This window comes from Perognathus longimembris, chromosome 23, assembly GCF_023159225.1.
Source record: "Perognathus longimembris pacificus isolate PPM17 chromosome 23, ASM2315922v1, whole genome shotgun sequence".
Taxonomy (NCBI): domain Eukaryota; kingdom Metazoa; phylum Chordata; class Mammalia; order Rodentia; family Heteromyidae; genus Perognathus; species Perognathus longimembris.
This window is the reverse complement of record NC_063183.1, coordinates 15983533-15995989: the sequence shown is the minus strand read 5'-3', so window position 1 is coordinate 15995989 and position 12457 is coordinate 15983533. Positions and strand designations below refer to the sequence as shown.

Genomic DNA, 12457 nt, shown 5'->3' with positions numbered 1-12457 from the left:
ATTACAGGCATGAGCCACCAGTGCCTGGGCCCTCTGTGATCTCACAATATCAAGTCAAGCCACTCCATCCTTGGCTGAAGGTGACCCTTCACCCATAACAGAGATTGTGGGCAGACAAAGGACAGAGAAGGAAATCCCTCTCCTTCCTTTAGCTGGGGTGCTTATGACCTGTGACAGGCCAGGTGAGACCATATTCTCTAGCATCCTTCATCCTGGGGTCAACCCACACAAGAGCCCTGCCTCTCCAGATGAAACAGGAGCTACCTGATGGAGCCTGGTCTAAGCCTTACCTGCTGGCTGCTGGTAAGGCCCCAGAAGGACTGAGAGCTCTCCTCCTCAGCATGCCCCTCATATGCCCCTCCCCTGCCCGCACTGCTGCCTCCTCCAGGGCAGTGGCTCCTCCTCTGCTCCAGTGGGCTCTCCTGATCCACTCACACTTTCCCTAAGTTCCCCCCTTTCTCATTTCTCTGTGATTACTCAAGAACCATGTGACTGTGTTGCAGCAATGGGCTTGAGCAATAATAAAGCTAAAGATCCCAGATCATTCTCCAGTAGAAGTCAGTGCTCACTGTTGTTGACTGTGTTTTGTTCTTGTTCTTTTGCACTTGTTTTATGCACATTGGAGTCTGGAAGTATAGAACCATGTGCAAGGTCCTGGGTTGCATCCATAGCAATTTGTACATATGCTTATGTTTCTAGGAGGAAGATAGTCACTCGATATTACTTTTCTTGATATTCTTGGGTTCAAGGTCTCTATAGCCCAGGCTGGCCTGGAATTTGTGACCCTCCTGCATTAGTCCTTTGAGTGCTGGGATTATAGGTACATACCACCACACTTGATTCTCATTGTTTTTGCATATGTGTGTGCGTGTAAATATACATTTATTGTATATATACAGTATATGTATGTGTGTAAACAAAACTGGAAATTATGTTTGTGTCTTATGAAAGAGAATGACCCACATGAGTTGAGTCCATAAACATTTATCCCATTCATAAATGGACTATTCATTCTTTCAATGAAATCTGCTGCCTTTACAGCTGAGAAAGATAGCAACCAAATGTCAGGAGAGCCAGGTGCTAGTGATTCATGCCAATAATCCTAGTCATTTAGGAGGCTGAGATCTGAAAAGAGAGGTTCAAAGGCCTACAAGTCCAAGAGACTCGTAACTCCAGTAATCAGCAAAAAGCTGGAACTGGAGGCACAGATAGAGCAGCATGGTTAAGCCTTATACAGAAAAAGTGGAGCCAAAGTACAAGGCCTGGATACAGGATGATACATGGCTAAATGGACAAACAGTGTGGAATGGCATGGACAGCCATGGCCTTCTGCAAGATGAGGTTTATGGGGGCTTCCTGCTCTAGGTCCATGCATTGTGGTGGACTAGAAGAATGGACAGAGGCTCTGCCTGGCACATGTCTAGGTTTCCATCCTCTATAAGTTGCAGAACTGCCCTCTCATGCCTCAGTTTCTTCATCTGAGAACAATATCAGGGATGCTTTTAGACATCTGTAACAATGACAACAACCAAAAGGAAGAAAGATGTGAAGAAACATTAAGGAGAGAAGCTGAGGGGGGCCCAGGACAGCTTGCGCTGACTGGAGGGGGCTCGGCCTCCTCCGCGGTCCCGAGGGCCGATGAGTTTCGGCGTTCAGAGTCCTTCGCGGGTTCGAGCGCACACTCGCTGCTGTAGCGAGTGTGACCTTGGCGGGCCAGCGGGCGGGCGCGCTTGCGGGAGCCTCAGTTTCCAGGACTGCTAGCCTAGCCGGGATGACAGCTTGGCGCGGCTCCGCCCGGCCCCGCCCCGAAGCCCCGGATTGGTTCTCCTCAGGTTCCCCTCTCTAGGCGGGCCGGGCCCCAACCCGGAAATGCAGCTCGGGGCGAGGGCGTGGCCGGCAGGGACCTTGGCGAGCGACGGTAAGTCTAGCCCAATAGGTGCTCGTCGTGGCGGCGGTAGTGCGGAAGTTCCGCCCTGCGTCGCGCGGGGGCGGGGCGGCGCCGGGGGCGGCGGGCGGCGGGGCGGGCGCAGGATGAGGGCGGCCATTGCTGGGGCTCCGCCGCGGGGAGGAGGACGCTGAGGAGGCGCCGAGCAGCGCAGCGCTGCGGGGGAGGCGCCCGCGCGAAAGCGAGGCCCATGGCCAGGACCACCAGCCAGCTGGTGAGCGCGCGGCGGCGGCGGGGTTCGCCGGCCCGTTACCTGAGAGCGTGGCGGCCGCCGGGGTCCGGCAGGCTGGGCCGGCCCGCTGCCGCGAGCCGGGTGGCTCCTCACCTGTGGCGGGGCGGCGGGTTGGACCGCGGGCGCCGGCTTGGGGTGCCGCTGGGCCGCGGCTGGGAGCGCGGGCCCTGGCTGCGGCGGGCGGCGGGCGACCGGGGGCGCTGACAGGCGCGGAGGGTGGGGGAGACCGGGAAGTGTCACCGGCCGGGCGGGGTGGAAGTGCCTGGAAAGTTTGTTTTCGGCCCCGCGCAGCCTGGAGCCGAGCCTCCGGGCGCACCTTGCGGTCCCGCCCGCTTGCGGAAGACCGGCCCTGGGGCTTCGCCCGGAGCTGTGGCGCGACCGGGGAAGCCGAAGGCGAAACTCCCTGCTGTGGTGACATGTTGGCGGCCCCGTTTTGAGACTAGATTAGGGTGTCTGGGGGGCGCCGTCCTCCCAGCCGGCCATTTGGGAGCCCCTCCCGCCCGTGGCCGGGCTCGGGAGCTGTCGGAGGCCGGGCTCGGAGGCCCCGCCGAAGGGAGTGTGAGTTTGACAGGGAGGAGGGGTTTAGGGTAGAAAAACAAAACTAACCACTTGTTGGGTGAAGTATTTCCATGTTTTCTCTGTGTTGCTAAAAAAGTATCCTTAGTGTTGTTATTTTTGTTTTTCCTCTGTTAAGTCTTGGAGTCGCGGGAAGATGAGTTAAGCATGTTTTATTCCTCGTACGCGTTGTGAAGTGGATGGATGACAGAAAAATGTGAGACAACTAGCAGAATTGGGTTCAAAAGATCAGGGCGGGATTGATGTTCGGTGGTAGAGTGTCTACCAAGCGCTGAGGTCCTGGGTTCCATACCCAGCACCTGGGGGGCAGGCGACAGGGAGGCAAATCTCTGCATTGAAGGAAGACCCCAGAAGCTCACTTGGGCTCTTATCTTCCAGGATGCAGCTTAATAGTGGCGGTTCTTAATGTTTTTGGAAGGTCATAAGCCCTGTTGAGAATCAGAGAGGGGTCTGGTTCTTCTCTGAGAAGTCTGCAGTTACAATGACTTTTCTTGTGTGTGTATATGTGTGCCCATGTGTTCTGGTACTGGGGTTTGAACTTAGTCAGGGGCAGGTTCCTGGGCGCTGTCCCTTGGCTTTTTCACTCTTAGCTGGCACTCTACGACTTGAGCCACAGCTCCACTTCCAGCTTTTTTGTGGATAATTGGAGATCAGTCTCTGGACTTCCCTGCTCCAGGCTACCCACTACAATGAAACTCCAGGGTCCCACTACACTGTTTTCTTAATACTTCAGGAGGCTATTGAGCCATCTGCAGCTCAGCCATGGACTTCTGGTTACAACCCTGTGTTATAGAGGTGGGTGATATTTAATCCAGAGTTCTTAAAGGAGATCCTATCTAGTTGAGAAAAAATATGGTGAAAGGGAAAGGCGATGTCGTTTGACTATTGGAACTTGCAATGCATGTGTGTGGCTGAACCCCTGGGATGCTTGAGTTAGCACACAGGAACACAAGTTACTCTGCTGGCTAACCTTTGCGGAGGCTGGGGTGAATGTTTATAAAATGAACTTTCACATAGTGATGCTGTTGCAATGCAAGGTGTGTATTTGACAGGGTCCATGGGAAACGGAAAAGAGCACACTTTCTCAGGGCTTTAGGCACTTGAATATTATGGCCATTTGTTATGTACAGTTTGCTTATTATTAGCTTTTTTGGATAAAAACACAACTCCAGTGAACAGAGAGAGACATAGAGGATAGACTCAGTGGTAAGGAAGTGTGAGGAACTTAGTCACCTGCACATGTGTGAGAACATGCCATATTTCCTGTCAGTAATGGTAGACATGGGCCCCAAATTAGATTTTCACCTGAGATATGCACAGTTCCAGTGGACTTTACTCTGGAATGCCGCCATTGTATAAACCCCATTCCGATGAACTTTCCCATGAGTCTTATACAACCAACAGAGGGGGCAATATGAGCTGGGAAGGTAGAAAATGGCCTAACTTGATCCATCTAAGAGTTGGAGGTTGTAAGTCCTATTTATTGAGCCCTTCATTAAAGTCAGGCATTTTGCTATGTAATTCATTCTTACCATAATGTGAGGGAGGGGGCTGGGGATATGGCCTAGTGGCAAGAGTGCTTGCCTCATATACATGAAGCCCTGGGTTCGATTCCCCAGCACCACATATATAGAAAATGGCCAGAAGTGGCTCTGTGGCTCAAGTGGCAGAGTGCTAGCCTTGAGCAAAAAGAAGCCAGGGACAGTGCAGGCCCTGAGTCCAAGCTCCAGGACTGGCAAAAACAAAACAAAACAAAAAAAGTGCTTGCCCTGTAATGTGATGGAGACCCATTTTACAGGTGGGGTACCTGAGGGGAGATGCTAAATCCCTGTTTCATGATAACAGAATGTGATTTGGCAGAGAACCCAATGTCACCCTGTCTCTTATGTGAGAAACCTCCAAGGGAAGGTCTTACCAAGCAGTTCACTCCAGCACTTGGGATAAAGATGTTCTCAGTGCCACTGCCCAGGGTATCTTCTTTGGAGTTGAGCTTGAGTATCTTCACTGTGCTGGGACAGGAGGCACATTTCATATGGAAGGACTGTACACACATTTCTTTAGGCAGATGGTCGCATTCTTTGACCCCTGGAGCCTGTTTCAGTCCTGGGCTGTCAGAGAACAGCTGTTTGGAAAGAAACTGGTTTGTCCTCATTGCGGCTGATTGTCTGGAACCCTCCTTTTGGAAAAAGGAAACATGCATCAGTTTTGTCAGAAGAAGAAATAGGGCGCTTGGCAGAGCAATTCCTTGTACCTTTTGGGGTACTTTATCTTCTTCAGGGGTGCTGCATCTGTAAGGAAAGGCAATGGGAACAGCAGAAGGCATGGAAAGAAGTGGCTCATATTTGCCACACCTTCTTGACTAGCTTTTCCTTGTATGACTTGCTTATCATGCATGGATCATGATACATTTCTGTACCCAGTGACACCCACCCCAATAGTAGTTACTAAGCTGGCAAGATAAGGGTCTCATAAGAAGTGAAAGTGAGGGCTTGTTTTGCATTTCTGCGTTTTACCAGAAGAATCATAGCAGAAGCCTGCATAGATGTGGGGCCTGAAAGACACCTTGTGTCTTCAAGGCAGTTCTAAGCTGCTTTTAGCAGTTTTGTGGTGGAAGAACAGGTGGTTCCTGGACACATTCCCCCCTCCCCCTTTTTTTTATGCTGGTCCTGGGGCTTAACTCAGGGCCTGTGCTCTGGTCCTGAGCTTCCCTCCCCACCCTTCCCCTCCCAAGGCTAGCACTCTACCAGTTGCCATAACTTCATTTCTGGCCTTTTGGTGGTTAATTGGAGATCAGAGTGTCATTGTCTTTTCTGCCTGCGTTGGCTTTGAACTGAGTAACTAGGATTACATGCATGAGCCACCTGAGCCAGGGTTGGGGTAGTCCTGGTTGGATTGTCCTTTCTTGAAAGTGGAGTTGGGAAGGCTGTGTTGAGCTGGTAAGCACTGCAGAAATAAGGTATGAGAATAGCCAGTCTCATCTAGGGTGATGTGTTTGGATAGAGGAGAGTAGTCCTCAGCATGTGCTTTTCCAACTTCTTATGGAGTGCCTTTTGTGGAGGGATTTGGACAGAACTCCCTGTGTTTTTCATCTCTCCGAGGTCAAGTTGGTGTTGAGGAACATTGGGTGCAGGCATGACTCCCTTAGCAGGTGTGAGGCCCAAACCGTGTGGGTATGCTCCAGGCCTGCCTATGGGATGACAGGTGGTACTGGGGAGCACAGTGCAGTTGTTTTGAAGGCAGGTTCAAAGGGCAGTACAGTGGGTGAGGGGAGTGCTGGCGTGGAAACTAAGTTTTGGACATATATTGCTCAGATCTTAGCTGTGCATTCTTCTGTGACTGGATCACATTCTTCATTTGTTTGGTGTGATGCCAGAACTTTTTAAAAAAGCTGTTTGAATGTTGTGAACAGGTTGTGTTCAGTCTCCAGCTGCTAGATGGTAGGCAAAGTACATGTTCTCAGAGTCATGGGGGAATATGTTCTCAGAGAGGAGAAAGGCCAGTTTGGTCTTGTGATTGTTGTGAGGGTCTGTTTCTGTCCCTGACCTTGGTTGCATTTATATACTTGTACAAAATTTGTTTCCATTGTGTTAGTCCAGAAAGGTTGTTTTTTTTGTTTTTTTGTTTTTTTTCTTTTGGCCATTATTGGGGCTTGGACTCAGGGCCTAAGCACTGTCTCTGGCTTCCTTTCCACAGCGCCACTTCTGGCTTTTTCTGTTTATGTGGTACTGCGGAGGAATTGGACCCATGGCTTCATGCATGTAAGGCAAGCACTCTACCGCCAAGCCATATTCCCAGCCCCAGAAAGTTTTTTTTAATGTTTAATTTCTTTTTTAATTGGTCATGGGGCTTGAACTCAGGGCCTGGGAACTGTCTCTGAGCTTTTTCACTTAAGGCTAGTGCTCTTCTACTTTGAGCCATAGCTCCACTTTCAGTTATTCGTTGGTTATGGGAGATAAGAGTCTCATGACTTTCCTGCCCAGGCTGGCTTTGAACTGCAATCCTCAGATCTCAGCTGAGTAGCTAGGATTACAGGTATGAGCCACTAGTGCCTGGTTGGGGGATTGATTCTTTATGGGCTTCAGATCCCTTTTCAGAGCACCTGATTCAGGATTGTGTTTAGTTGGATTATAAGAGGCCCACAGAATTGAGAGCTGCCAGTGTGGCAGATCCTGTATGTGGAGAAAATGGACACTCCTGGCGTGGGCTGCCCAGGCCTGAACATGAGAGTGCCTGGTTTCCAGTTGGTGTTTTCCAATAGCCCTAATAAAGATGGGTACATAGTTCTGAGCTGACTTTCTTCATTCCATAGGTTAGATCAGTGCCCCCTGTGCCAGCTCTGTGTTGGGGACTGACCCAGTCTGTTTTTTTTTTTTTTTGTTTTTTTTTGGCCAGTCCTGGGCCTTGGATTCAGGGCCTGAGCACTGTCCCTGGCTTCTTCCCGCTCAAGGCTAGCACTCTGCCACTTGAGCCACAGCGCCGCTTCTGGCCGTTTTCTGTATATGTGGTGCTGGGGAATCGAACCTAGGGCCTCGTGTATCCGAGGCAGGCACTCTTGCCACTAGGCTATATCCCCAGCCCCTGACCCAGTCTGTTTTGAATCAGCTTGTACCTGCAGGGAAGCCGAATATGTAGAGTTGTGGTTTGAAGATCTGTTGAGATGCCAAAGATCTTGGTTCTGGAGTGCATATCTTCTTTTCTTTTCTTTTTTTGCCAGTCCTGAGCCTTCAACTCAGGGCCTGAGCACTGTCCCTGGCTTCTTTTTGCTCAAGGCTAGCACTCTGCCAACTGAGCCACAGTGCCGCTTCTGGCCCTTTCTGTATATGTGGTGCTGGGGAATCGAACCCAGGGCTTCATGTATACGAGGTAAGCACTCTTGCCACTAGGCCATATTCCCAGCCCAGTGCATATCTTCTGTGTGCCTGGCTGGGGCTTGTTGGGGAGGGGGCGGCTATGACAGGTCTGCCCACTTAAGGGAACGTTTTGGTCATCATTCGCCTAGCTAAAGGCATAATAATTTTGCAGTGAATTAGTTGTTAAAGTCCTGTTTTTAAGCTTGTTGTTCTTTTGAAACTGACTTCTTTCTAGTAAGAAGGAATTGTAGTGCTCTAGGTTCTAGCTGTGTATAGGATGCTGTTGAAGGAGACTGTAGATTTTCAGGAAAGCCTTGAAGCTCCCTGAAATTCTCACCAAGTACTTGGATTGACCTGCAGCTGAAACTTGTGAGCAGGGGACTTGAGCTAACGTTTCTATTTTTCCTTAATGTTTGTGGGAGACCTGCAGCAGGGAAGTGATGTATAGAAGAAGAGACAGGATCTGCAGAGTGGCCATTGTACTTTTCCAGCTTTAAAAAAAATTTTTTTTTGGTGCCAATCCTGGGGCTTGAACTCAGGGCCTGGGTACTGTCCTTGAGCTTTTGTTTGCAAAGCTAGCACTCTACTATTTAAGTCACATCTTCACTTCCAGTTTTTTGGTGGTTAATTGGAGATTAGAGTCTCACAGGTTTTTCTGCCCAGGGTGGCTTCAAACTGTGATCCTCAGATCTCAGTTTCCTGAGTAGCTAGGAAATAAGCCACCAACATCTGGCTTTTTAACTGTTTTTTATAAAAGTGATGAACCAGGGGGTTACAGTTACATTAAGTCAAGTAATGAGAACATCTATCTATCTATCTATCTATCTATCTATCTATCTATCTATCTGTCTATTTATTTTGCCAGTCCTGGGGCTTGAACTCAGGGCCTGAGCACTGTCCCTGGCTTCTTTTTGCTCAGGCTACCACTCTGCCAACTTGAGCCACAGTGCCACTTCTGGCCTTTTCTGTATGTTGTGCTGGGGAATCAAACCTCGGGCTTTGTGTATATGAGGCAAGCACTCTTGGCACTAGGCCATATTCTCAGCCCTGAGAACATTTCTTTTTGGACAATGTCATCCTTCCCTTGCTCCTATCCCTATCCTCAAGTTGTATAGTTAATTTTCAACATGAGTACCACAAGTGAGTACCACTGCTGCATTTGTAGCTAGCTTTCCAGCTTTGCTTGGAGCCTGAGTTGAAGGTGTGTTCCTGATCACTCCCTTGCTGGACTGGGGTTCTCTTCAGAGAAGGTGCAGTGCCTGTGGCTTTCTCTTTTTGCTATACTGTGGCCATTGCCCTCTCCTGCCTCCTTCCCCCATTTCTGGTGAGAGAGCATTCTAAGGACTTGCTGGATGAGTGTTCCTACTTCTCTTCCTGGTCTGTCACTGCTGCTTCTTCCAGAGGCCCTGTCTCAGACATCTAGTCTGCATCCCCAGGATGTTCATGGTTGCCCTGTTCTCAGTGTTTCCTTTTTTTCTAAACCAGAGTTTGAACACAAAGCCTCATACTTGCTTAGCTTGCTTACCCTACTGGTGCTCTACCACTTGAGCCACACCACCAGCCTGACTTTTTACTGCTTATTTTGAAGATAGACACTTAACTTTTCGGCTTGAACTGGCTTCAAAATGAAATATTCTGGATCTCAGCCTCCTAAGAAGCTAGGATAGCAGTCATGAGCCACCAGCACCCAACTTTCCTCAGTGGTTGTTGTCATATCTAGGTTCTTCCTCTGCCTGAAGAAATTCTGCTCTGGAGACCCATGGCTATACAGCCTTGTCTGACTACCTGCTGAGTGGTAACTGCTCCTTCTCCAGGCCTTTGGGGACTTACCAGATTCTGTTCTGTGATTCAAGTCTGCTTTGCACTTACTGTAGCCTTGGCTTTCAGAGCCTCCAGTGGTTCCTCTTGTTCTTTTCTCACTTCTCATTGTTCTCATATCTGGGCACTTATGTTGTATTGGTTACAGGCCTACCATACTGTTTTTTTTTTTTTGGCCAGTCCTAGGCCGTGAACTCAGGGCCTGAGCACTGTCCCTGGCTTCTTTTTTGCTCAAGGCTAGCACTCTGCCACTTGAGCCACAGCGCCACTTCTGGCCATTTTCTGTATATGTGGTGCTGAGGAATCGAACCCAGGGCCTCATGTATACAAGGCAAGCACTCTTGCCACTAGGCCATATTCCCAGCCCCTACCATACTGTTTTTTGTTTTTTATTAAAAACACATCTAAATCCTGCAGGTGGGTTTTGACTTTTCCTGGATTAGAGCTCTAAACATATGAGAGGTAGAGAGTATCACCATAAACTGTTGCCTATATGATGCCAAATATGAAGAAGATGGGTTCTACCCATAGTGAGGTTAGTTAGCTAAGAAAACTGACTTGATGCCGGAGGTGTGGCCAAGTGATAAAGGGCATATACCCAGGACCAAAAAATAAGAAGGAAAAAAAATAGACTGATAGTCTGTGTGTGTGTGAGTGAGTGTGTGTGTGTGGGGGTGGTTGAAGGGCTTGAACTCAGGGCTTGGGCACTGTCCCTTGAGCTTTTGTATTCAAGGCTAGTACTGAGGAATCAAACCAAGGGCTACATGCATGCTAGACAGGCAGGAGCCACTAGCCCCTGGCCTGGGGTATGGGGGGTGGTGGGGTTGCTATGTATATTGAGCTAAGAGTTTGTTGTTGCTGTTGGTTTTTTTTTTTTTTTTTTTTTTTTTTTTTTTTTTTTTTTTTTTTTTTTTTTTTTTTGTATCAGTCCTGAGACTTGTACTCAGTGCCTGGGTGCTATCCTTGAGCTTTTTTGCTCAGAACTAGAGGTCTGTCACTTGAATCCCAGCTCTACTTCTGGCTTTTTACTGCTTAATTGGGGTTAAGAGTTTCACAAACTTACTGCCAGAGCTGGCTTTGAACTACAATTCTCAGATCCTAGCCTCCTAAGTAGCTAGGTTTATAGGCATGAGTCACTGGTGCTGGGCTAACAAAAAGGTTTTATTATTATTTTTTTGTTTTTTTGTTTTGCCAGTCCTGGGGCTTGAACTCAGGGCCAGAGCACTGCCCCTGGCTTCTTTTTGCTCAAGGCTAGCACTCTGCCACTTGAGCCACAGCGCCACTTTTGGCTTTTCTATATATGTGGTACTGAGGAATCAAACCCAGGGCTTAGCACTCTTCCCATATTCCCAGCCTGTTAAAAAACACTTAGACCACAAAGAAACCCTTTTGTATAACTAGTATATGTTAATAAAAAGTCCTCACTGTTCGGTTATATAACTGAGTTGCCTAAAATGGCATTGAATTGCAATGTATGCTTAGTAATGGTTACATGGTAAACCTTGTTATGTATATTTTATTACAATTAAGAAAAACCACTTTGCCAGATTAATATAAATGAAAATTCACTACTAGTGTTGGAGGAATGGGACTAGGAATATAAAGTCTCATATAAAGTCTGTTTGTCAAGTTGTGTATGTTTGTGTGAGGGAGAAAGTCCTCAAGGAGAATTTAAAGAGGTGAATTGTATGATTCACCAGTTCAGTTTTGGGATTGTGTGTGTGTGTGTGTGCGCGTGTACCGCTGATATTGGGTCTTGAACTCAGGGTCTCTCATTCTCAGCTTTTTCCCTTATCACTAACAGCTACTACTTGAGCCACACTTGCAGTTCTGGCTTTTGTTTGGTTAAAGATAAGAGTCTCTTGGATTTGTCTTCCAAACTGGCTTTGAACCTTGATCCTCAAATCTCAGCTACTTGAGTAGCTAGGATGATAGTCATGATCCATTGGCATCCAGCTAGTTTCTGGAGATTTAAAACCAGGGAAGAATTGAGTTATGTGTAGAAATCTTGTTACAAGCATCTTTATCACAACTTTAAAATGAGAGATTTGGAAATATCTTGATATTGTCAGAGATAGGGTAAGAACACTGTGGTGAGTGAGTCCAAGTCTGTTTTCCTGAGACATGGATTGTCAGAAATAGGGTAAGAACACTGTGGTGAGTCCAAGTCTGTTTTCCTGAGACATGGTTACAATGTGTTTTAGAAGACCTGATTATAGAGAGCAGTATGCCTGGGAGAACTTTGTTAAAACTCAGAAAGAAGCTTGGAAGGCCCGGGAGGCTTTCACATAATGTGAGTAGTGATTTGCTCCCCTAGTGGGAGTGGGAACACAGTGAGAATAAGATGGTCTTGGACCCTGTTCTCTTGAAGCTTACCCACAAAATCCTTTTCTCCCTAATTTTCTCTTAGAATGTTCAAAAACAAAAGTTTTTAAAGACTAGCACTGCCAACATCTACATTGTTTTTATCTAGATTTTACCAGTGGTTAAAGTTTCCTTTATTTGCTCTCTTAATTTGCATTTTTAAAAAATCTTGTATGTGCTAATATTGGGGCTTTGATTACAACCATTTTTTTTTTGCCAGTCCTGGAGCTTGGACTCAGGGCCTGAGCACTGTCCCTGGCTTCTTTTTGCTCAAGGCTAGCACTCTGCCACTTGAGCCACAGCACCACTTCTGGCCATTTTCTGTATATGTGGTGCTGGGGAATCGAACCCAGGGCCTCATGTATATGAGGCAGGCACTCTTGCCACTAGGCCATATCCCCAGCCCTTAATATTGGGGCTTTAACAGAGCCTCCCCCCCTTTTTTTTTCTTGGTCAGTCCTGGGGCTTGAATTCAGGGCCTGAGCACTGTCCCTGGCTTTTTTTTTTTTTGCCAGTCCTGGGCCTTGGACTCAATGCCTGAACATGCTATCCCTGGCTTTCTTTTTGCTCAAGGCTAGCATTCTGCCACTTGAGCCACAGCGCCACTTCTGGCCGTTTTCTATATATGTGGTGCTGAGGAATCGAACCCAGGGTTTCATGTATATGAGGCAA

At 48.0% G+C, this 12457-nt stretch overlaps 1 protein-coding gene across 3 annotated transcripts in view; it reads left to right on the top strand.

The window, feature by feature from the left end:
• The first annotated feature begins 2017 nt into the window (after positions 1-2017).
• Pdpk1 (3-phosphoinositide dependent protein kinase 1) overlaps positions 2018-12457 on the top strand; it is a 69952-nt gene continuing 59512 nt past the window's right edge. Inside the window, exon 1 of one of the 3 annotated variants that reach the window (XM_048333050.1) lies at positions 2018-2159. In XM_048333050.1, the coding sequence (XP_048189007.1) occupies positions 2136-2159 (24 nt within the window). In that variant the 5' untranslated portion in view covers positions 2018-2135. The remainder of the gene's footprint in view (positions 2160-12457) is intronic. The other 2 variants (XM_048333053.1, XM_048333052.1) reach the window with 2 other exon arrangements.